The sequence below is a fragment of the Rhipicephalus microplus genome, chromosome 10 (assembly GCF_043290135.1).
Source record: "Rhipicephalus microplus isolate Deutch F79 chromosome 10, USDA_Rmic, whole genome shotgun sequence".
Taxonomy (NCBI): Eukaryota; Metazoa; Arthropoda; class Arachnida; order Ixodida; family Ixodidae; genus Rhipicephalus; species Rhipicephalus microplus.
The window spans coordinates 44,466,650-44,492,254 of NC_134709.1; the positions used below are offsets into that span (position 1 = coordinate 44,466,650).

Below are 25,605 nucleotides of genomic sequence, written 5' to 3' on the forward strand. Positions count from 1 at the left end.
TACTGCACTGTCTTTATGCCCGCTCATGGCAGCCTGCCAGTCCTCCACTTTGTGTCACAGTAAAGTGGCCTATTTCCTAGAATAGCCAAATGTAACGTCATCAGTATGGGGTCCCAAAGCAATACTAGGACACTTTGCACATTTCTGGAGTCTTACTTCCGAAAACCTTAGTATTATCATAAGGAACTTCATACTGAGGAAGCTCTGAATAAATTTTGGCTTCCTAGGTACCCATAAGGTATACCTGAATCTAAGTATGCTGATGTTCTTACGTTTCACCGCCATCGGAAGGGGGTTACCGTGGCCAGGAGTCGAACCCACGTCCTCGAGCTCAGCGCTGGACACCTCATGTGCTCAGCTACCACGGTGTGTGCTGGACGCATCTATATTTCATCACATACACACAGGGCTTCATCAACTTGTGTTAGAATCTCGGGCTTCAGCAAGCCACAAAGCGCTTCCAGTTGTGTGCATATCAACTACACATGTATTTCAAATATACTTTTCTACTTTTCTTTTGTCAGCCTAGCCCCTCCGCGGTGGTCTAGTGGCTAAGGTACTTGGCTGCTGACCCGCAGGTTGCGGGATCGAATCCCGGCTGTGGCGGCTGCATTTCCGATGGAGGCGGAAATGTTGTAGGCCCGTGTGCTCAGATTTGGGTGCACGTTAAAGAACCCGAGGTGGTCTAAATGTTCAGAGCCCTCCACTACGGCATCTCTCATAATCATATATTGGTTTTGGGACGTTAAACCCCACAAATCAATCAATCAATTAGTCAGCCTAGCCTGGCTATCACATTCCATCCACTGTGAGGTTGAGATATAGTGGTCTGATTCCAGTTTGTACAGCTGCAAGGAGCTGACACTTAAGCTCATGCTTCGGTGCTCATTGCTGAAAACTAGATAGTCGTAATAGATCAGGTACCTTTCATAATTTGTCAGTTCTTGCAATAATTTGCCTGTACTTGGAGCTGTACGGGGGTCATTAATTGAAATCAGTGCAAGTAAGCTGGTGGTTATCTCAGTAAAGTTGAAAATAAGTTATGGTATTATATTATGTTTGAGCTCATGCGCTGTGAATACTTAGACGTTTTTGTTTTTTGGAGGTTAACCTGGCAAGTGTTTGGTTTGCTACCTTACCTATGGGTAAGAATATAGGAAAATAAAAGTGGGAGGCTGTGAGCACGCTTCACGCACACAGTCTGTCCCTGTGTTGTCATCAAATATAGCCAGGGTCTAAGAATCTTCACTTTAGAAGCTGCTCTATTAGTCTCCTCTGTGTAGTCTGTGAAGAGGTTCACTAAATTACTTCATTCTGTCTCCTTCATTCTGGTATGACATGCTTATCTCAGTTTGTCTTTACTAGGCTTTAACTTTGTCATTGTTTGCTGTTGTGAAGTCTTGATGAGATGAGGCTGTCAATTTTAATGGTTCCGATTGGCGCGGCATTTGGTTGATTCCTCGGGGGACTTGATGTGGCAACTTGTATAGAACCTGGAGAGCACATGTTATCAGCTGTGTCACTTCGACACTCATGCAGGTTACAAAGAATGTGGCATTGTTTCAGAACTGATAGGGATAGGGCCAGTGCACCTTGAAAAAATAGTTTTGGGTTCAGCAATCTTTCCCAACGCTGCGGCTATTCACAGTTTGTGCTTAAAGGATCTCTAGGTTTCGGATAGGAACAAAACAAGAGTGACTGCTATGTTATGGAAAAAACTTTTATTTTTCTAACGAAGGAGACAGAGAAGTTTTTTTTTTCCTTTTTTTGCATTTAATGTTAGAAAAAGAATAATCAAGAGAAGTTTTTTTTCCAGCTGTGTTGCAGATAATATGACAGTGATTCTAGGTGCAGCTGTGGTATAGAAGTGCCCTTGATGTTTTTTTTTTTTTTAAGCATTCACTTTATGCCTTGGGAATTACTGCAGAAGCAGCGCACTCTGCCAGGCAAGGGCAAAAATTTCTAATGTCCATGTATATTTAGTACCCGGCTTTTTGGTGAAAGGGCTGACTGTTCTTCACGTGTGATGATGGGCTGTGAACTGTGGAACAGTTATGTACAAAATGGTCTTTTTATAGAAACCAAAAGGGACAAGCAACATACAGGTGTACTTACAAACTCATGATCAGCACAGCTCACAACAAACAAACCTACAATTGGTGAACATGTATAACATGTGTAACAGCGCATTGCCTATGTGGAACCACGCATTGCAAGTACATAAGAACTGTCTTAAATACATAAACATTGTGTCCAAATGCTTCAATATGAATTCAAGTGCAGGTTGGAAATATGCTTGTGTTCACAAAAAAGCACTCATGTGAGCATCGGAAAGGGTTCAGGTCTAGTTCTTTGACAATGTGAATGTGTAATGCTGGGGTTGGGTTTGGGTTAAAATACAGCTGTTTTATTCTTTGTTTATCATTATTTCATTTTCGAAATTTGGCTGGCGCAAAGCAGCACTCTCTTTGTTATTTAGAATGTCCTTTAAAGCAAAACATACATATGGAATCAATAAATTCAGACAAATAGAGTTACATATTATTGTGCCTGGTGTGTTATTATTATTATTATTGTTTTTTAATGATTCCAATGATGTTGGTGATCATTCAAATGATGTGATCCACACGTCTCCTGGTTGCTTATTTGGAGCACATTTTAATTTTGTAGTCATGTAGCACAAGTGTTCTTTTGCATACTGGTTCTTCACACTTCTCATGTTGTCTGTCAAACAGTAAACTTTTACAAACCAAACAATATAAAAGTAAAAAAAAAAGGGTCCTGATGCTTTGCCACTGTAGAACTTGAAGACTTGTTAACAATTTGGCTCAATGGGAGCTTCATTTTGGCTGGTCGTCTATGTCAGGTATAGTCTTTAAACGAAGTTTTTGTGTACAGGTGCTGTGTTCCTCGTGTTGCAACCAGAAGGCACCACTTCCCTGCCTGGAGAACCGGGAAGGCCGTGTTTGCCTTCCCTGCCTCACCATTCTACAGAGGGGTAAGAAAGTCTCATTCTTTTGGCCTTCCAGTTTTAGTTTCGTGTTGGGGTAGCGTGGTCTGCACTTGAGGAGGAGATGACTTGTCAAGCAAGGAGTGCCACTAAAGCAGATGTTTCAACAAGAGAACTTGTTTTAACATTGGCTCCAGTGAGAATCATTATTCAACCGCTCATGTTCATCTCAAGTATTGTTTTGTTTAGATTATGTATTTTTGTGCTATAATAAACATATCTTGACCATCACTGCTTCATTCTGTAGCATTGGTCCTATTTTAACTAACGCACCACCAAATTTAATATTCCTGCCGTATTTGCTAGCGAAAAATAAAAAAGCAATGCACACCCAATCGCAAGATCTATGCATTGAGTTGATTATCTTACTTCTCGGAAGCCAAAAGCAGAGGAATGATTTACAATGAGAAACAGAACATATCTTTGTGACTCAGATGATGCTTAGTATCTTCTTCACTAAATTATTTAGGTACTAGAGGGTCACTGCCACTTAACGGTGGCTAGGGTGTCTCACCTGAAGTATTTGGGCCTATTAGCGAATTTTACCAGCTTTGACTGCTTCTTCCATGCAACAATGCGACATGGAAGACAACAGGAATGAAAAGTATGGGAAGCTATTAATAATTAATAGGTTTTTGCTTGTTGACTGTGTGTTGCAATTAGTCTGAATTGTGGTTGTTTTGCATGTCCACTTCACGTTACACATCTCACATTATTGCAGTATAACCTGCCACGTGAATCTCTCTTTGAACATTGACATTGTCAGCGGAACATGAAAATGTACCTCCCTTCACCCGAAAGAAATTTCTGGCAACACTCCTGTCTAAATTTCAACTCCTATGGGCCTCTAAGGCACTTCTGGCAGATATATTTAATAGACGTGTTCAAATGTTCGGCAGTTTCAAATATTGAATCGAATAGTCGAATCGAATCTGAATTGGTATTTTTTAAAATTGTGTCTAGTATTCGTAAATATGATGCAGCCAAACTCATTTATAACAAACGCGAAAGTGCTCTTGTAAGTGGTCGTTATATCAGTAGTTCATTCTATTTAGTCTCACCCTTAAAAATGTGCACTTAGCAACCAAACCTCTATTTTTTTTTGAGCGCATAATTATTAATAACTGCACACAACCCGTCCGGTGACAAGATAGGCCTTTTCACGTGTTAAGCGATGCCCGCGGCGTGCTCACGAGTGAATTAAACCACCTTTGCAATAAACTGACGCTGTTTCACTGAAGTGCCGCGCCACCACGGGGAACCCACCATTCCTGTCTAGTTGTATGCGGTGCGTTGCCCACTCAGTTCTTGCCGTCACATGCCAGGACGTTCATTGTTTAATGTATGCCTGCGTTTGCACATTCTTAGTGCATGCTTCACCCCTGATTGTGCACGGGTGCGGCAAGTTGTCTGTTCGTTCAACACGATGAAAACAGGAACTTTGCAAGCAACGCTCAAGCGAGCGGCCTCTCACGATGCGGCGGCAGAAAAATTGCAGACGGCAGCATGACCTGCATGTACCGCCGTCGCTCTACGCGGTTTAAGCCGCAAGCGCAGTTGAACAGATATCTTCAGATGCCTCTCACGATGCGGCGGCAGAAAACTTGCAGACGGCAGCATGACCTGCATGTACCGCCGTCGCTCTACGCGGTTCAAGCCGCAAGCGCAGTTGAACAGATATCTTCAGATGGCTGTGATAAGGTTGTCAGCAATTAGTCAAAACTGAACATTCACGGCCAGCCGCCACCTCGTCTTGGCTCATTTTTGATGCTTTTCCGCAAAGGCAGCATGTCGCAACTGCTCAGAAGTCATTATCAGTGCTCGACCAGTCTCTGCCATTACTGAAATGCAAAAGACCTTTTGCGGCACATTGTGGCGTCGGCGAGTTGAGCGTCTTAGTCGTCTTTGTGTGACGAATAGTTTTCGATCTAGAAGTTATGGCATCTTGCGTTCGAGGGCATTGATTTGTTTATCAGCGGCGGCCGTAGATGCAAAGAACAGCGCTAGAAAAGTTTGCCCTATGAGAGCTGACAGCTGATCTTTATGCTGTCACCCGTTTATTTTAGGGCCAAAGAACCTTAGTGTCTTGGCTTGCTGTCGTTATGTCGTCACGGTCCATTGTAAACAGGAGTGAGCCACAAATTGTTCAAATCCCACTGCTCATCACTGTTCTGTACTATGCATCCGGTCTATACTATGCATATTGTATGAGTTAAAAAGTTTGTTGTTACTGCTGAAAACATTCTTTAGCGTAGAAGCAGCATCAGAATCCCCAACAAAATTTACCAAGGCTCTCAAGTTTCTTGTCCCAGACCAGAGACGCAAATGTGCATCTCTGCTAAAAAGCAATTGATTTTTAACAGTCCTCCTTGAAAAATATCTGCAAAGTGGTCGTGTTTTAGTGGACCAGTGGTGAGTAAAGCAGTCCGGTCTATACTATGCATATAATAAGTTAGAGGTTCATTATTACTGTCTAAAACATTTTGTTTGGCTTGGCGGTGTTGTCAGAATGCTTGACGAAATTTACCGAAACGCTCAAGTTTCTTATCTAAAATGAGAACAAACATGCATCTTTACAGTAAAGCCATCTATTGAAATGCCACTTCCTGAAACTTATTTGCACAGTGATGGTGCGTTGGCAGACCGCTGGCGAGTATAGCTGTAAAGAGTAAAATTTTTTTCTGTGGGAAGCCATTAGCGCGCACTGCATGCTTCACCCCTCTCCGGTTTTCAACTTAGTAGAATTAAAACACCCTTCCTTTATTATTGCATAGTGTTTTCATACTTTGAAAGAATACAGTACGACGTGTAGTGGTGATATAGCTCCATCTACTACTTATGTGTGCGTCTGGGCACAGTAAATCGGAAAAGTACCGCCTATACACAATGCAGAAGCGGAAGAGTATCACTTTCAACATACTAACGACTCATTTGCGATCAATATTGAAGTTTGACTAAATGCATAAGGAATAACGTGTGATTCCATTCGATTACCCGTCTTCAAATCGGGAAATCACTTGTAAAGCATTTGCGAGATTCTAAATGGCAACTGGGTGGCCCAGAAGGGGTGGTGTTTCGAGAGGGCAGAAAAGCCGTTTTGCATAACGGGAGGTCATCACAAAGGTGTTAAGGAAGAAGGGTTCGCGTGCGGCTGACTTCATCCTTATCGCTACACCATATTCACCATTGTTTCCGCACTTCTAGACCTGCCGGTGGACAGTTGCTCTGAAGGCACCTTGTAAAAGCCCACACAGAGAAATTTCGACATATTGCGAAAGCACACACACAGCTGATTGCGGCGGCCAATGTTTCCGCCTGCGATCTTCCAACAAAATGGCCCCCCCACTTCTCCCCTTTCTTTCATCATTGCTATTCTGCCACTTAAGAAATGCCTGTAAATGCAGCGATCTCGCTTGCAGCGTCCCAAATGTGCGTGTGGGGCTCATTGCGGTCTACGATATCTTTGCCGCAAGTAGACTGCGGCGGGCAGGCTCGAGCGTGCACCTTTATCATGCTTTAAGTAGCCTGTTCTAAATTTTTTTTTTCCTTGCTTTGTATGCACCATATTTTACCATGACCAAGTCAGATGTGTTCGTTATAAAAATAGAAGGCTTTAAAAAATGTTTAAATGTTCACTATATGTGGGCACAGTTTTAATGGGTAGTGTAGGAGAATAACAGGTGTAGTAAAATATGGTCGTTAGAGCCAATGGATTATTATATCTGGGATCATTTAAGTGGTTTTAGCTGCAGTCTGCAAATACCTTGAAATGCACCAAGATAAGCAGTTAATTGGTGCAACAGTGCTTCATCGCAATGGGCATGGCACGGGAGCTTATGTAGTTCAGCAGGCTACTTCACTCTTAGAGCTGGACTATACCAGCTGTGTAGCAATCATTTACTTTCCCATGAGTGCTCATGCATGAAAAAAATTTACATTTATTTCTGATGCTCCACTTATGCATTTAGTGCCAGAATCGGAATAATTTACAGCAACTTGAAACATGGCTCTATTCTATACATGATACAATATGATTCTCTTCTAGCAGTCCTACATTTATCTTAGATTTGGTCTCAAAGATGGCAACTGTGAGGCACTGGTATTTGACCACATTAACAATGCGTGCTTGTGGATACCCGCAGTGGCTGCTGTCGAGCGGCTTGGTGGTCCAAGCCCAGCCAATCCAGCGGCCTACTGTTCGCGGGGACCACCCCCACTGCATGGAGCAGCGCAGTCGCCACCCCCTCATGCATGAAAAAAATTTACATTTATTTCTGATGCTCCACTTATGCATTTAGTGCCAGAATCGGAATAATTTACAGCAACTTGAAACATGGCTCTATTCTATACATGATACAATATGATTCTCTTCTAGCAGTCCTACGTTTATCTTAGATTTGGTCTCAAAGATGGCAACTGTGAGGCACTGGTATTTGACCACATTAACAATGCGTGCTTGTGGACACCCGCAGTGGCTGCTGTCGAGCGGCTTGGTGGTCCAAGCCCAGCCAATCCAGCGGCCTACTGTTCGCGGGGACCACCCCCACTGCATGGAGCAGCGCAGTCGCCACCCCTCACGGTCCTTGTTCCCGTGCTACGACGGGGACCGCGGCCAGATGGAGAGGCCCCCAAGCAGGTCAGTCAGCTGAAGCGTGTGTCCCACTGATATGTTTTGTGCAAAAGAGAGTGCAAAGAGGAGGACATGACAAAGGGACACAGAATAGCAGTGAGTCAACCAGCCCGTGTGTGTTCATTTCTGTACAACCTTCTCGTTCTTAGATGCTTGAAATATGCTAGTTTTTATTTTTTTATGCATTTATTTTTAGGTGACCAGCGCACTGACACATTAATCATGGGCTCACAAAGTGAGCATGTCCATGATTATCGTGCTGGTAGCCCATTTCAGGAGGAACAGCACACGATGGCATACGCAAGATATCAAGAAAATTTAAATTGAAGTCGAGAAGTGAATGAAATCCTGTCTGGTCAGAAAGTGAGGGCATTGTAAAAAGAAGAATACAGGATGCCGACCAAGAAGGTGTAAAAAATATAATAACAGACGTTTCGGCTTCCACACTCAAGCCTTGTTCACTAAGCTGAGAGGCCGAAGCTTAGTGAACTTAACTTAGTGAGCTTAGTGATAAGAATTATACGTGTTTCGTGTATTACTGCCAGTGGGCGACCCCGGTTGGTGCTGCTGTCATGACACAGTAGCCAAGTAGGAGCCAGAGAAACGGGTAGTGTGCTATTGCCAATGTTTGACAAGCGGGCTTGTCATCTCTGGTTGCAGGCTTGAAAAAGACTAGTTCACCTGTCGATATGCCGGCTCCAGCACACCGCCCGTTAACAAATTTTTCTTAAGACTTAGAGTTGCGCACGAGTTGTTGTCTGGTTGCCTAGCTAGGCGCTGGTCGTGTTATTTGACTTAAGACATATGTAGTGGCCCGTGGCATCATATCCTAATGGGTAGCCGACTCCTATTTCCGAGGAAATGTGTCATAGGACGAGATATGAGAAAGACGTTCTTGGTGTTTTCTCTAGTGAAGAAGAGGAGTAAAAGCCGGGTGAATTTTTTTTTTGTTTCAGTTTGGCTGGTCTTATCAGATACACTTAATGAAAGTATCTTTGTGTTGGATGGTACCTAATTGTTATTGTCATCACCTTTATTTTTCCTTTTTCGCACAGCCCGAATGCTTGTGCCGTTACTTCATATTTGACGTCATTGCACATTTGAGCAACGTCATGTCATGAGTTATGTCATCAAAATTCCTTCACCCCATGTGCAGCATTAGCTTGTCTAACAGTTTTCCATATTTCTGCACAATGTTGATTTTTCTGAACTTTTCACAAGTGCTACTTCATACTAATGCCCGGTTTGCAGGTGATGTTCTCAGATGGAATACGACCCGGCGGTGACTTGTCGGACGAAGTGATGCCCTCCGCGATGCCGGCCCCACCTCGGGAGCTGGGCTGCCGGGATGGGCCCGCCGAAAGCCTGCTTCAAGAACGTCGAGTGGTGCTGTCTGATATTGAGGGCTCCCTACCGCCTGTGGCACTCAGCGGTGAGGCCTGTGCATTTTTAGCTGGGGTACAGAACTGATGATCACCGATTGCACCTGCTTTCATTCGGGACGAAGGGTGGAATGTACAAAAAGTGTTTTTTTTTTTTATTGGGCTGTGGAATAAAAAACTTGTTGCGTATTCTAAAAAGTACTACACATGACTTGGTAATATATGCTCCGCAATATGTACCATGTATCATGTGCACTAGTGTACACCGAAACATTAGTAATGTGTCTTGATGTGCACGAGTATGTATTGCTGTAATATCCAATGTATGTGCGGCATTTTCACGGATGTAATCAACACCAAAAAATGAGAATATGTGCTTAAAAAGTGAGCGAGCGGGTTATGTGCTAGAGGCTGTATGCATTTTTTTATGTAGATGTAGTTAGGGGGGAGGGCTATATGCAGAGGCAAGTTATATCCTTGAAAGTTCAGTATTTGGCGTCACTCTGACAATGAAAGACCATTTCTTGTAACTTTAAAGGGGCCCTGAAACATTTTTTCAAGGAACCATGGAATCGAGTCACGAAATGAGCTTATTGCCTCACGAATTTAACGCCGCAAAAATTTTAGCAATCTGTCCAGTGCGAGCGGAGTTGCAAAGATTTATCATACAATGCAATCGCATTCTCTCCTCTAGTCTTGACAAAAGCACTGGAAGCGAAGCAGGGAGGGATGGCATGTACAAGGAAAATTTATCACGTGCCTCGTGACATTGAGCACTTTTTTTTCCTTTCTTTTTCTTCTTCGTATATGCGACTTTTTCAGTGTCATCACGCACGTGCGCGTGGACAAGTTAGGTGTTGTTGGAAGCCTTGTGTTTGTCTGCATTGCTTTGCATTCACTTCTTGCCATGTTATTTGTGCTTTGATAATTATCTTAAGATGTACTGGAGAACCCGGTAACCACACCATAAACATCTTGCACTATCAACACTGCTGTTTTCTGCAGTCACGCAGGAAATCTAATAACCTTATTATCTTCTGGTTCTGCACTGTAATGCTGCATCTACACGTAGCAGTAAAGAAGTGTTAAGCCTGATGATAATCTTAATCTTCTTATTTGCAGACGATTTTTGAAGCTTAGCAGTAATAAAGTATTGTCGATTTGCAGTGTCACAGCGAGATCTGAAGCTTGAGAACGAGAATGACCTAATGATTGTACTCCAAGGTAAGCCGGAACAAACATTTGCCATATGTGCTGTGTTTTTCACATAGGAAGCGATAATTCTTGATTGCCCTGTACGAGCATATTGTGCAGTAATATGGCACGTAAACTTCTGAAATGCTGTGATGAGTACATTGCTCATTCTTTTATAGGCTTTGAGCTTTATAACGCAACATTCTTTTCACTTAATTTTAATATTCGCTTACCAACTAGCATTCATGCCAGTGCACTCCTGGTGGTGAAGTGGGCAGGGCATTGCTTGGAGCACTGATCATGATAAAAAGAAGTTTTATTAATAATATCAGTCTCAGGTTTGCATCGGCTACTCATTGACAGTGAAACGCATCGAAACGAGTGTGTTGCAATGTATAGTTGAACCACCTATTCTTGCCTTATGAAATGCCAGTTGATGAGCTTTTATAAAATAGGCTTTAAGATGCCTTCACTTTATTCACTTGTGTGCTTGAAAAAGTCTTCGTTGCAAGGAGCAAGCTAAATAATCTGCATTTTCAGCCCAGTATTAAGTTTCAAAATGATTGAGGCTCATTAAATTTGCCATAGTAGAATGAATGGTTGTGTACTGGGCGGGTGAACTGTTGCAAGGGTAGTATCTATTTTTTTATTATAATTAGTTCGTAATACTTTAATTGTGGAAAATAATCATTCAAGAAATCTAGCCTGTGATAGAATTTGTGCTTTATAAGTGGGCTGGTTAAGCTTTTGCACTTGCATACGCATCTTGCCGATGCAATGGGCCTGATAAGCCCATTGACTGAATCTCTGTTACATAGTGCTTGAAATGAAATGGCGTGCGGTCATTCTCTTTGATTTTTTTTTAGATCCCAATGTGGAGCCTGTGGCATTTGCACTTACCAGGAACTTGCACGTGCTGGTCAAGATTGTCACAGGTAGGCAGCATTCGTACCGTTGGTGCTGACAGTATGCTGCTGTACATTGCTTACTGTATCCTGCCCGCAAAGCAGCACTTCTTAACTAAACCACTTACGATAATTCTGCTAGCATTTCAAGTGAACGTGCACGTTGAGTTCAGAATGCCGCCATGATCAACAGCGCAAAACGCAGAAGTGCTACAAGCCATGGATGTATGGCAAGTGGTAACAGTCCCTTGTACTCTTCAGAGCCTTTCGGTATCCCCAGGTTTGGATGTGATGTCACCATTCACGCCTTGACACGTCATTCATAAGAAGAACTTGTCTGTCTGCTGAAGAGTGGTGAGCACGTATGCTTGCTCACCACTCTTCTTCGCATGGCAACAACCACTCGGATAGAAGGAGAGACAAGCCGCCCAACGGAATGCGGTGAAAGAAAGAGCAAAACGAGCGAGGGCCTTATTTATATCATCACCTGCATGTAACTTTGCTATTGTGGCAGTGTTTGCAAAATTTGGAACATGTTTGTCGAAGACTCGTGCACAACTACAACACCACCGATAAATTTGGACCTCCAGGTGGGTAAGGTATGGTGTGTATTGTAAAAGATAAGACAGCAGATTGCCAACCTTCTAAGCTTGCGCTTTCACCTTTTTTTCTGTAAGAAAGTTGAAGTGAATGGCATTAGTGTCATGTAATTTTTGTGTAACGATGGGCAAAATTTTCGTAACACCTCAATACTGTGCAATCAATATGGCTGACAAAAGTCGAGTCCTTGCTTGTTAAGATAAAAAGCTTTCATTATGAAAACACTTTACTTTACAAGTGTCATTCTCAAAAATTTTTGCATGGAAATTTTTTTAAGTTCGACATATTTTGCAGTAGCAACAACATGGAGCTTGTTGCCTCGGTGCTTGCGATTCATTGCTCATCATGATGACCATGCATCATTGTGATGCTGCAGTGCACAGATGTGCTTATGACCTCCATCTCATTGAGCCAGTAGTTTAGGTGGTGTTACAGTTCAAGTGTCATGGGTCAGCCAATAAATTATTAGCGATGCACAGGAAAATGTGCAGAAGGAGGTCTCAAGGTTATAAAGCAATAGTGATACCTTGTGGTAATAGTGAGATCTGTTTTAGCAGGCACACAAGAGCTTGAAAAAATAAATTCAAGGCTTATTAGCTAAATAAAAAAAAAACATCCTAGCATGGTCCACGCGATGACAACTCGTACAGCAAACCTGTCAGCACCTGAGCGCATGCATTTGGAAGCAATAGCATAGGTATCATCATGATCCCTTAGCATCATCGTCAGCGTCGCCATTCTCCACTAGCCCCAGTGCTCTTGCGAACCATGTGACAGCAATGACGATGGCGGCGGCACAGTGCAAACATCTCGAAAATGAGTCGCAGCTTGCTCTGCAGTAGGCATGACGGCTCACTGAGGCACGCAGCTCTGTCGGCGGCGCTTTTCGCTTCATCGTTTCTCAACTTCCCATTTCTTTTCATGTCCAGTGGAGTGTGGCAGGAAGCGGCAGTGCTGGAACTTCAGCAGCCGCGGCCTGTGCGCCCTGGGCCTGGACGAGGTGGTGTTCCTGCTGGAGCGAAATCCGGGGGAATCGCAGCTCCCTCGGGACGCCCTGCGGCTCTTTGCAACCCTTCAAGGCATCGGCGCCACGGGCGGCCACCGGCCGGTGGGAGTGGTGCCCCCCGGAGTGACAACGCTGCCGACCGTGGGGGCGTTCCAGTGCCTGCCCTTTCCCGAAGGAGTGCTCGGCAGCAGTGACCATGGTGGATTCCTCCTGCTGCCCCACATGGGACAGGTGCGTGCACAATTGTCGATGCTGTCTAGTTATTCTGGGTGATGTAGCCTTTTTTTACGCTAGCAACGAGGTTTATCTACATAAGTTACCCGTAAGTGTCGCGAACCAAAGTTGCTCTCTCGCTCATCAATTTCGAGGCTACACGAGTGCCGAGGTGTTAGTTTCCTTTTCACGTACGACTGTCGCATTTTCGAGCGGAAATCGCGACAACATTGCGAACACGTCGTTAAAAGCAGTCTACCTGTTGCCAGTAGCCTCCATTGCGAGGGCCGCGAGCAAGTTCACTGCGAACGGATTGACTTTCTGTTGTTGGTCGACGCGCGGCGTACTCCACTCTGACGACCCGTCGCGCAGTTCAAGATCCTTTCGTCAGGCGGGGGGAACCACAACATCGGCGGGTTTAGCGATAAGACTGCTCTTCCGTTCCGTTACTACAAAGATTGATATCTCTGGTAGCTTCACTTCTGCTTTTTATACTTTCCGTCCTCTAACTGATGAGGCTGCAAAACACAGCCGTTCTCAGTAACGTTGTCGGCAACCAACGGGCTCGTACGTGAGTTAGGCCTACACCGGTGACTCGGCGACCGCCTTTGACCGCGTCGAGTTCGTTATCCTCGTTGTCCTGAGCCATAGCGGGGATCTTTTCGAAGTTCACAGCGAACGAACGACCGCCACACCCGCTTCACAAATTACTGTAGCACGGAACTTCTTTACTGCAGCAAGCAGTCAGTAGCCCCGCCGCGGTGGTCTAAGTGGCTAAGGTACTCGGCTGCTAACCCGCAGGTCGTGGGTTCGAATCCCGGCTGCGGCGGTTGCATTTCCGATGGAGGCGGAAATGTTGTAGGCCCGTGTGCTCAGATTTGGGTGCACGTTAAAGAACCCCAGGTGGTCAAAATTTCCGGAACCCTCCACTATGGCATCTCTCATAATCATATGTTGGTTTTGGGATGTTAAACCCCACATATCAATCAATCATCAAGCAGTCAGTAGCACCATGACAAAATGGCACATGTCCGTGCGCGTCACGATGGTGAAGCAGACGCCGAAAGCGCCCTTTGGCCAATCGGATGCCTAAATTTGGTCACGTGCCCCAAGCAGCCAATTGAATCGCGCGCTAGTGCTTCTCGATGACGCGTTTTTGCTAAAAAATCAATGAGCAAGGTGAGCGAGCGGTGGCGGGAAATTGAAGATGAAGAACGACCCTTCCAAACGAGACGTAGATGAACACGATAGCTCATGTGTAATGGCAACAGTTTGGCGCAGAAAAAGCGCGATTTTAGCATCAATTTGCGCTCACATTCGTCTCACAGGGATGTTATAAATTGATTTTGCACCAGAAATAATGACCCGAGAAGCTAGAAACTTCTCGGATAAATGCAAAAATAGGCGCCGATTTCGAAAATGTCAGCTTCAAAAAGTCGATTTTTTGCGATTTTTGGCCTTCTAAGACCCGTGTTCCCCCTTAAGTGACAAAGCGAGTGAACTTCCAATACGTTTTGCTGCTTTCCGTCCCTTTGGTGCCAAGTGTGAATGCGCCTTAGTGCCAGCAGCATGAGCGAGGAAACCGCGGCACTTTATTGAGAGGTGATGAAAGCAGGAAAGTTCAAAAGAACATCGTGGACTTCTTTTCAACAAAAAGTAGTTGACCCCCATAAAGTTCTTGTTCATCTTCATGATTAGCTTTAACTTGTTTTTGGTTTTATACGAATTCAACATGATACGAATATTTTGCGTGCTCCCTTCGAATTCGGATAATTGAGATTATACTATACACGTTTTGGCAAAGTGGGGAAATAGGCCACGGTCACATTGGAATGCTATCATAATGTTCCAGGGCAGCCATGAATTGGCACATTTGGTGCATAGGATCCAGATGGCTTAACCTGAACAAAAAGGAAACAACTAAGTCCTAAGTGAAAGCTTTGCCAAAATCTAAGAGCAAAGTGTAATGTCTGACAAAAAGGGCGACAACTTGACTGTCCGATGGTTTTTACACGGTGGAACTGCCTAGAATTTTCGGTGGGTTCCTCTGTCGCCTTTCCTTCGTCACATTGTCCCCTTCACACAAAAAATAGGAGGCAGGACTGGTTTAAAGGGGGGAACAACCACTTGACGAACTCTGCGTCCGCCTGCAGAAAAAGGTGCAAGCTATTTCACATTGATTTGGCTCAATCTAGTTATTGAGTTATGGCAGTCTACTGCAGACACAATTTACAGGTGAAGTTATTCAAGGTTCTGGAAATTTTTAAATAGTGTGACAAACATAACGAAGGAAAAACTGATAGCTGGGACGTACTTGTGGTCAGTAGCATTGAAGGGTAGGCTGAAGCAGCACAGTTTCTGAATGCATGTCAGCGCCCCAGGTATTCGGGCAGTGTTTGACAGCACTTTTGACTAGAGCTGTGTGAATAGCATAATTCTGGTGTGTAAAGTGATTTCGAATATTCAAGTGTGAGTGCAAATCAATTGAATTATTTTTTAATATTTCTCAGATATTTCTAGAATATCTTTAGAATACTTTGATGTACAATGGCAGAAAAGCAGTTGGAGAGAATTCCTAAGCATATTTTTATGAGATAGCAACATGAAAGTGTTTTTTTTTTTGCTAGTTTGATGGTAGGATAGTGTTTCATAGTTGTCTTATCAGGAATGAGCCAATGCGAAATGAGGCAAGATTTCACACGTCAAAGGCAAGGATGCTATTTCCTCAGGCTCTCCTCTTCTTTCAACTTCTGTGGAAGCCCAGCAGGTGGGGTGAACAAGGGTGTGCTCCCTCAGAGTCAGGAGTTCCGAATCTGCCTCATACACGTCAATATACAAGAACATCTTAAGTTTTGGAGGCTAAAAATTTTTGGCGTCCGATTTTTTGGACTTCCTGCCCAAATATCAGATCCAAAATAGCATTAATTGAGCCCCCACCTCTTTCACATCTCTGTGTATGAACCAGCATTTTTTTAATCAATATATTTGCGACCGTAGTGGAGCCTGAAAGGGAGCTTTGCCGAAATACGTGTGTGTGTGACTAGATGAAGCATCAATAATTTGAAGGGGCCACTTTTAATGAAACATTAAATCTGTCTTTAGGAAGTCGGACTGTAAATGACCCTGGAAGGCAGTTTTGCCACATTGCAAGAGTAATGAGAAGAAGCATGCTGAAAGTTTGAAGGGGTCGTTTTTTATCGGACATAGACTGTATTTGTCTTCGGGAAGTTCGAATATAGGGAAAATTCCAGTGTGAAATGAATGGCAAACACTATTCGAATATATGCATACTCCTTCATTTGAAAGTTCTTGGATCAGACACACAACTAGCCTAAATTGAATTAGGGCATTTTTGTTTTTTTGCTACATGGAGGATGGCAGCCCTTACTTTTGTGAAATGACTGATGACCTCGAGTGCAGAACCTAACACTGTGGAGATTGTGTCTAGCAACATGCTGGGTGGAACTGGTGAGCTAATCAATATCCACAGCGAAGAGATGATCAATGCATCTATTTTTTTCTTACTTTTCTCTTTCTCATTTGTTCAGTGCTTGGACGGACTTGTCCTTCCCCGACCTCCGTGGCTGTGCGCCGTCCTGCTCCAGCGGATGGAACTGCCCTGGGCACGACTACTGCCGCTTCGGCTTCTGCTGAGGCTCGGAGCCGAATTTGAAGGTGAGTGCCCCTGCAAAAGCTAATGGTTTGCTTTCGATTCGTTTATGTGCGTACAAATTTACAGAACTTGTATACAGCAGACTCTCATTTTATGGAACCTTAAGGGACCGGGAAAATCTGTTTCATTCAACAGGAGTTCTGTTTGTAGAGAGACGAGCTTAGTTGTAGCATTCAAGTATGAAACAAGTTTTATCAGAGGCAGTTTCATTTATGTAGCAGTACCGTTTAACAGATTTTTGTTTACTGAGAGTCCACTTATCTTTATTGCTTTGTGGCAACCAGCTTGTCTTTTTTTGTGTGTGTATGTGTTTCTCCTTTCAATGAAGAGAATTGAACAAACAGGCTAGGGATAGCACAGAAGATGCTAATTGTTGTCTTTAGCTATAGTCTGCTAATTAACTAGCATATTGATGCCAATAGAAATGAATTGGAAGTGGACAAAAAGTCACCGTTTTCGTCTGTTGGATTGCCACTGATGCGATTTCCCAGTTTCACTATAGCGAAATTCACTTCAGAATCGCAACAGCTTTGATGTGACAGGTTCCATGGGAGATTTTGGGCTTCGGATTCCACTTCTTGTGACCAATGTTACTGTGATCAATTGGAACATTCTAAACATGAGAGCAAACTTAACTAATGGCAGCATAGTATTATTAGTTCTACATTTCACTGTCTGTGAACGCAAATTAGAGTTGTTCTAAAATGCTGTTTATATTCTATTATTAGTTTATAATTGTGAACTTCAAAAGTAACTGTTATCGACGTCATCTGGTCAAGCACTGTTGTAATTAAACAAATTGCAGCTCTGCTGAAAAAAAAATGACATTCAGGAACTTAGTGCTTTAAATGCCGAATGTCATTTCTTTGGCCCATGTGGCACTGGTGTTTTCCTCTTCAGGTCTAAATTACGATTGGCTGTGCAAAAATGTGTCAAATTCACACAACACAATTTCAAGAAACTGGATATTACATCCTAATAAGAAAATGTGGCAATTTGTTTTTCTGCATCATTCAGTAATTAATAGTAAATAATAGCAAATAATCAAGTATCTAATTTGTATTGAATCAGTCAAGTTTAATTCTTCCTTAAAAGGAGTTAGATTTTAGGTTCAATATCTATGCCCTGTGTGCTTTTTGTCTGTGTTCATTTCGAGCAAAAAAAAAAAATTGCTGTTTGGCTTTGACTTCATCAGCGAATGACAGAGAACTGTTGTGCTTCCCAAGAAAGGAAAATTGGTTTGAAAACGCTTTCCCTAAACTGGTGTCGGACATGCACGTGGTATTCTGTACTGGCCAGTCTAACGCTGCGACACTGCACGAGAACAAGAGCGAGCATGTGTAAACACGGCTGACAGGAGGCGCTATGTGTCAAGTCAGAGTCTGGGAAAAAAATATAGCAACACAAATGGCTTCCACTATCGTTTTGCACGTTAAAAACTTACCGACGAGCTAACAACAATCTGAACATGATTTACACTTGCTTTAAGATGTCGATCTTGTTCTATGAGTTCAGTGAACACATTTGATGGGTTAATGTCTTTAGGTGGGAATGTCATTCGCTGTGCCCGTGTAGAAGCAAAAAAGATGACATTAACGCCTAGTGTCATCCACAAGAAATGATATTGCAGGTGCAGTGTGACAAAGGTATTATTCACTGTTTCATTGTTCTCATGCAGCGTACCCATACCCAATGGTCAGCGTTCGTGGACGTCGCTCTGTATATTCTGAAATCGGGCACACCATTATGACAGTCCTTCTGGTGAGTGAGGCTCACCTGCTTGCAGTTTTGGTAGCTATTGAAAACTCGCATAAGAGTTTCTTTTTTTCTAAAGTGTTTCTTTTCTTCTACACCACTGGCTTAGTCGTGCACAAATTTTGCTCAGCAGTTCAAGTATCTGGATTCGTTTTAACAGCAAGTTTTATTGCATTACCTCCCTGTTTAATACACTCAAATAACGATATAATGAATGCAAATATAACAAAATATCAGTTATAACGAAGTAAATCGAGAATAGTCTTGCAACAGACATAGTGTTAGAAATATACCTTCATAACAAATTTTTGAATATAACAAACTTATATTCCTGTAAAATGTGACTTTGTTACAATGAGGTTTGAGTGTATGGAATAAATAAATTAGTGCAAAACTAAACATAATCTTTATCAATCTGTAGTGTGATAGCATGTGTCAAACTAGTGACATTTCAATAATTTTGAAACAGTGCAAACACAATCACATCTTCTGTGTCTTTCGTCTTTTGCACTTTTTAATGTCAAACCAAAACAATTAGCCCAATTTTCGCTTTTGCTACGCTTGACTTATAGATCTTGGTTTTGCCGATGCAACAATAGGGCATGCCGCCATTATGTATTTCCTAACTATACATTTTATGTTCGACATTGCCAAAGGCACTGCATAGCCTTGATTTATCGCACTCTTGACAAGGTGTGTGTTTTGTCACGTGTAGTTCAGTGAGCGCCAAAATTTTATGTGATCAGAGGAAAACAAGAATTTTTCGGTAATTTCTGACCGTACACGGTAATCCTGCATAACATTAATGCTTGCGTGTACTATTATGGTGGAATTGGCAGCTCTTTATACCAAGCTGCGTTCTTAAGCCACTGGATTCCTTAGCCCTTATTACCATCGTTTTTTTTTTTTTCCTGCAGCCCAGTGACATTTGATGCAAACTGTAAACGTTCCTTCTCTTGTCAGTGCTTTTGCACCTAGTGGACTGCTGATTAGGTTATTGTGCAACAGCTTGTTTTTCACTTTCTGTCAGTGGCGTAGCCAGGCATTGGCCCACTAAGCCCGTGCCCCCCCCCCCCCCCCCCCTCTCCCCCTGAAATTGTTTTCACAGTGGCATACAGAGTGAAAAATGACCATTTCAAGGTAGTGCCCATCCTCCTTCCCGAAATCAAAAAAATGCCCTCCCCCCCCCAAAAAAAAAAAAATAATAATTCTGCCTACATTCCTGCTTTCTGTGCTTCACTACTTTCTGAGGAAAGCCGTCGAAGTGTTTGCAGTTTCTCACGTCATGTGACTGGTGAGTTACGATAGTAAATGAGGACGGCAGTGCTTCACCTTGTGTTCTTTGACTGCTGTTACAAATGCCAGATGGCTTCCTTCAGCTTTTGTCACTTATTCAACTACGGCGCAAATCACGCTTATATAGCTTGGCCGATCAGAACACAATCTCTCGGAGCTGCCAAATAGTTGGTAATCGTGAACAGCTTTTTTTTAAAAACAGGAGCCCCAAAGGCAATGCAGACATTTTTTTCTTATCATCATCAAATAAAGTGCATTGGAGGCTAGTTGGTAGGACACTTAAAGTGAGCTAAAACTGCCCGGCATAAGTAGGTGAAACTGCCAAGGCATAAGTATGAGAAGTGGACAGGACAAGCACTGGCAAGGCAGGACAAGCACGAACTTTCGCAATGTATTGAGAAGCAATCGTGAGGATAAACTGAGCTAAATCTATGTGGAGAACCGAACATAAGTAGAAGCAGAATGGACAAGCACTGGACTGCGCTAGGTTTTCTTTTTTCTTTGCAGTTTTAACTTGATTTATCATCAAGTTTGCTTTTCATTGCAGCTATGAAGTTAAAACTTTGCAAAGTCGTACATAGCGGTATGTGCAGTTATGTATAGCACGAAATATCCACACAGTGAACACTTTTTCAAGTTTCAAGCCTTCAGTGCGCTCCCTTTGCCTTCCGTCGTCCTTCTCTCGCACCCTGCTAGGATTTCCGCAACTTCCAGTACCAGCTGGCCAACCTGTCGGGGCTTCTGGTGCACCTGGAGGGGCGGCAGACAATGGTGCGGGTTCCACGAAACCGATACGATGCCCTGGTGCGCGTCTTGGACGGCAACGAGCACGTGCTTGCCCTGGCGGCAAACATGAGCCCCAAGGCAGATGCCCACCTCGTCTGTGTACAGGCACCCGAAGGGGGCACTTACCACTCTCAGGCAATCCAGGTAAGCTGCCTGGAAAAGCTCGGCTCCCTGTCGCACTGTTCGCCTCGCTGCTTAAGGGCCCTGCAATAATGTTTTAGCACGGTCAAAAAACGGTGCCGTTCAGTAATCAGAACTCTTGAGAACAAGTGAGCCTAACATTATAGCATAGCATACAGCCTAGAACTTGAATTTAATTTTCAGTCAGCTGAAATCGCTCACTATTCTCTTGATAAAACCCAAATGACCGTGTCATAAACTCTAAGTTTACGATCATTGCCCTCTAGTGGGAATGCGTTATAGTGGCGCAGGGAAGAGGTGCGATGCAAGGAGCACCTTTCCCCTAGTCCGATTTCCTGTACCCCCGAGGGACCGCAAAAATGTCCAGAAAATCCGGCAGTCCGGAAAAACGAGTGCAAGCAAAAACTTTCTTCTTCTTAATAGGTATGTTTCACTAATGGAGAGGTTCACGGCAGGAGTACAAGATCCTCACTGCAATTCAGCAAATCCATCATTTAGGTGCTTTATCTAAAAAGAGCTGTCATCATTTTGAAAAAAGCAGAATAAAATTAAATGTAATCGGCGCTACCGTATTTGTAAACACTTAAGCGCTGAAACAGAAAGTTGCATATTTTTGTTTGCACGGCATTCCACTTGCCCACGATGATGTCTGCCTTAATTTTAGCTAACACTATGCTGTCGTTGAACACCGATGAGAGTGGGTCATTTCGGAATGGTATCCGATGTCGGGTTTCCAGAAACATATCTATACTGATCTCCGGAGTGACTGTAATCTGGATGCCGATATGATATATATGGAGCTCTTATTCTATAGTTGTGTTTAAACTAGGCATGTGTGAATAGTAAAGTTAGGTTTTAAGTGAATTCGAAGCGAATAGGAATTTGGTATAATAATTTTGAATCAAGTTCGAATAGTATATATCACATATAGTAAAAAAAAAAATGGGCATATCAGTCATTGCCGAGCTAACTAGAACTGGTGTATTCTTTAAAACTGAAACAAAGCATGTAATTTGTGATACTTTTTGTTTCAAAGGACAGTGGAAGCAACTTTGAATAGTAGCATGATATGACATTCACTACAGTGCTAGTAGTGACATGTACTTTCTAAAGTTTGCTACACTTAGAGCATATAAGCCGGTATAACAAGATGAAGAAAGTGCGTGCCGGTGTGGTTATTGCATTTATATTGATGATAATTATCATTCACGGCCAAGGTAGTTTTCTCTGAGCTTCAATTACCTCCGCTGTTTAAATGAGAGCAAGTTGTCTGTTCGTTGAGCCTGTCCTTTTGTTGGCCAGGCACGTCCTGGCAGCTCCGTGGAATGCACGGGGGCGTCGTTCGTGGTGTTCAGCGGGGCCCTCAAGGGTCCGGGGGAAGCCAAGCACAGCGTCGTGGAAGACGGCGTGCTGGTCCAGCTTTCGCCAGCCAGCATGGGAAGCCTGCGGACGGCACTGCGCGCCATGCGTGACTGGCACGTTCCGGCAGTTCCTGCGTCGCCTGGCGAAGACGCTGGCCACATCGCTGTCATCTGGACGGAGGACGACCAGCCGAAGAATACCGGGTTCGTGATGCTGGCTTCGTGGATTTGTGGACAGTTGTAGATTTGTCTACTTTTGCCACTTGGCTTACCGTGATTTAAGTGCAGCACTTCCTGTTGGTTGGCAGTGTGGGAGAGTAGTGGAAGTTTGTGAGAGTTCAAATCTCTTAAAATTTTCAAGTTTAATCTCCGCATAAAATAATAATGTTGGATGGAATACTGGCTGAGTTGGTATAAATTTATTGTGGCTAACATAGTGACTAATGTGGACGAAGAGACTTAGAAATACCAGGATTACAGTCAAACCCCTTTATAAAAGACACTGTATTAGAGACACCAGTGTGCTTGCCCTGAAATAAGGATTGATCAGATAATGAGAACATAGTACCCTGCTTATAAGAAATGCTTCATGTTAAGGAAAAGGACTGGTGCTCTGTGCATGTTTCAAAGGGGTTGTACTGAATTTGGAAGGCTTTGCACGTTTGCATTTGTCTGTGCATCATCTCGATTGTTAGTTTGCTGCTTTTAGATTAAGCAGGCATACTCTTCGGGTGCCTTGGTAGGTTGTTGAGAGAGATCACGGAGACATTTTTTTTAACAAATAAGGAAAGATCACAGCGTGTTAACCAGCAATCCATCGGCGTTCAGGGACAAAGAAGTCGTCTTGTTAAGATAGTGGATGAGTATCTGCAGATTCGTGCCTGTTATCCTGGTTACATTTTAGTTTTGCCATCCGTATGTCTGCTCCAATGACAGTGCCTAGTTATGCCGAGTACTTTGAGTGTATTGGCTTTGAATGGCCCAGGCAAGGAGCTATGTTTGTGTATATATGTTAAATTTTTTTTTTTTCAGTAAGCTTGTGCCGAGGGTCGTTGCTCCGTCAAATGTCCCCTTATTTTTTTTTTTGCATTAGTCACTGTTTTTACAATAATAAGACAATCAAAGTAGAACCTCATTGACGTGTTTTCAAAAAAATGCAAAAAATAAACCTACCATCCGAATGCAGTAAAAATCGAGAATGACATACCCATATCGAGGTGTAAGGGCAAAAAACATTTATATCTTAAAAAAGAGAGTGGTACTCCGTATATTAGGAATATACAGAAGTGCCTGGAATGGAAACAAGGGTGTCACTCGGTGCTCACGGCAATAATATAAATTTTTTCACGTTTGCTTCATGCATTGGGATTCTGTTGTAGTTAGGTTAAACTGTACAAATGCAGCCATGTTTGAAATGACAGTGATAGAGCAGATTTGCTTCTTAATTCATTTTTACTGATTCTCTGTTGCAGGGTACGAAGCCCTATAGATGGTCGCAGCCTGGAGGGGGTTACTGGTGTGCGCCTGCGTGGTTTCTCCGACTTCTGCGCTCGGGGCCTGTGTCTTCGGTGGACGGAGTTCTTTCTCCTTTCCTGCGACAGCGGACCAACGTGGGGCGGGTAAGCAGCAGTACCAGCCTATTTCACATCTGCCACGGGACATTAGTTTTTCCCAAAGATCTCTGATATATATGATCACATACTTTGGGAATGTAGCATAGTGCCGCCGCCGGTGGATATTATGCATGATCCCTCTCTTGAGCACTGGGAGGCCGTGTTGACCAGCTCAGACCCAGTCGTCCAGTTAAGGGTCGTGGAGCGGGCCACACAGGTCGCCGCCAACCTTGGGTTGATGGCCATGTAACACGGAATCATCCGCAGTTGCTTTCTGAAATAAAGTATTACCTTCCATTCATCTGATTTATAGCCCTTATCTTACTTCAGGCATTACTAAACAGAAGGATGATTTCACTTTTATTTTAGCAAGTTACCTATTGCAATACTGAGAGCACCTTTCTCAAGAACACCGGTCATGCAAAAAGATGAAGCAGGTGGCTACAAAACCTCAGAAGTTTCAGAGCCACCTGATAACTTCACATTATGTCACACGATTCTTTACCCATGAGAATGAATTACGTGTTGATTGAGAGCCAGGGGCTTGGCATGGCGAGTTCAAGCCCTCCTTTGCAGCATGTCTCAAAACCATATTGCGGTTTTGGTACACGAAAGCCCCGACAAGCACTTGAAGTGTCACAGAAAGAAGTAGTCATGAACTGGCTGCTTGTCACTGTCGCCTAAGGTTGTTTAAAGACGATAGTCTTTCTTGGGGACTTTCGACACCAAAATTTTGGTCTGTACGTTTGTCTGTTTGTCCACCATAACGATACCCCAAACGGTCACCCCCATCCACAGCGCCCACCAATATTGCTCAAGTTACAGTGTTCATACTTGTACAATTGTCAATTAAAAAGCAATAATTGCGCATATCTGAGGCACCATAACAACACGTCGATATTTTGTATGTGTGTCTTTGTGCTAGAGAAGGCACACATAAGTAATTCTAAGGACCGTAGCGTTTATCACGTCGCGTTGACAGTGCAATGTGATGCACAGAAAGGCAAGTGTTTCCAACACTTTGCTAAGACGACACGGTGGTGGCACCTGCCCGTGGCTTTGCGTTCTACACCTTATCGCCTCCGAGATAGGCACACATCTTTCTCCGTGGGCGCGCACGCCTTCTTTCTTTTTCGGTGATAACTGCCAGATAGCGCTCGTGCTTAACGTGCCTCGATGCGCTTGTTCGCCTTCGCTGCGCGGATCGAGACTCTCTAACGCAGTGCTTCCAGAATACAATTCACTGATTTTCTCGCGCAGAACATCAAATAAATGTTTTGTTCACTCTCTCCACACACAAGACTATCGTCTTTCAACGACATTTGCAGTGATACATGCAGATATGGGCCAATTTTTTGTCTATAAGCAGTGCCTATTTATCTTGCTCTTAGGTTTTTGCCAAAAACACTCATACCTCATCATAACAATGTTGCATTTTACACGAGAATGCATTCGTTATATCCAAAAATTTATTATAAAAGTATATTCTTAACCAATAGTTTGTTACATCTGGGATCGTTATATCGAGGTTTGTGTGTAATAGCGATTCCTTGCCCCCTCCCCAACAATCTTTCTCACTTCACATTCCAGATGTGAGGACCCCCAGCGCGCTGCCGAAAATCTGGCTCGAGCCTTCTGCGAGGCGCTGCTGCCGCACCTGACCCTGCTGCAACCCCTGTCTCCGCTTGGCCTTCGCGCGCAGCTGGGTCCCGATCAAGTCGGCTACGAAGCCGGTGCACAGAATCAGCCACTACCGGTTGTTTGCCAGGAGCCGTTGGACTGCGCTTTGGTGCCCTTGCTTACTGGCCCACAGGAGCCCATGCACCTCGAGATGCTTTTCCATGTCATCTACCAGTGAAGAGACTCGAAATGCTGGCAAGGACTCAACCATATGAGGAATATGCGCAAACCTACGTTTCTCTAACTCCATCAGCGAGCCCGTCCGTAGGGAACTGCATCAAGACCGTTACGGAACATACTGACTATGCAGGTAGTTTATGCTGTGCTGGTTTCGACAATGACCCACGGTGTCGAGCATGT

At 43.6% G+C, this 25,605-nt stretch overlaps 1 protein-coding gene across 1 annotated transcript in view; it reads left to right on the top strand.

Annotated features, from left to right (window-relative positions):
* The window catches only part of Sara (Smad anchor for receptor activation), a 37,032-nt gene extending 11,427 nt beyond the window's left edge, over nt 1-25,605 (top strand). Inside the window, exons 4-15 of the mRNA XM_075875573.1 lie at nt 2,899-2,998; nt 7,483-7,646; nt 8,892-9,072; nt 10,190-10,246; nt 11,083-11,151; nt 12,651-12,958; nt 16,489-16,615; nt 18,292-18,374; nt 20,361-20,594; nt 21,894-22,156; nt 23,425-23,571; nt 25,156-25,605. Of these exons, the coding sequence (XP_075731688.1) occupies nt 2,899-2,998; nt 7,483-7,646; nt 8,892-9,072; nt 10,190-10,246; nt 11,083-11,151; nt 12,651-12,958; nt 16,489-16,615; nt 18,292-18,374; nt 20,361-20,594; nt 21,894-22,156; nt 23,425-23,571; nt 25,156-25,423 (2,001 nt within the window). The 3' untranslated portion in view covers nt 25,424-25,605. The remainder of the gene's footprint in view (nt 1-2,898; nt 2,999-7,482; nt 7,647-8,891; nt 9,073-10,189; nt 10,247-11,082; nt 11,152-12,650; nt 12,959-16,488; nt 16,616-18,291; nt 18,375-20,360; nt 20,595-21,893; nt 22,157-23,424; nt 23,572-25,155) is intronic.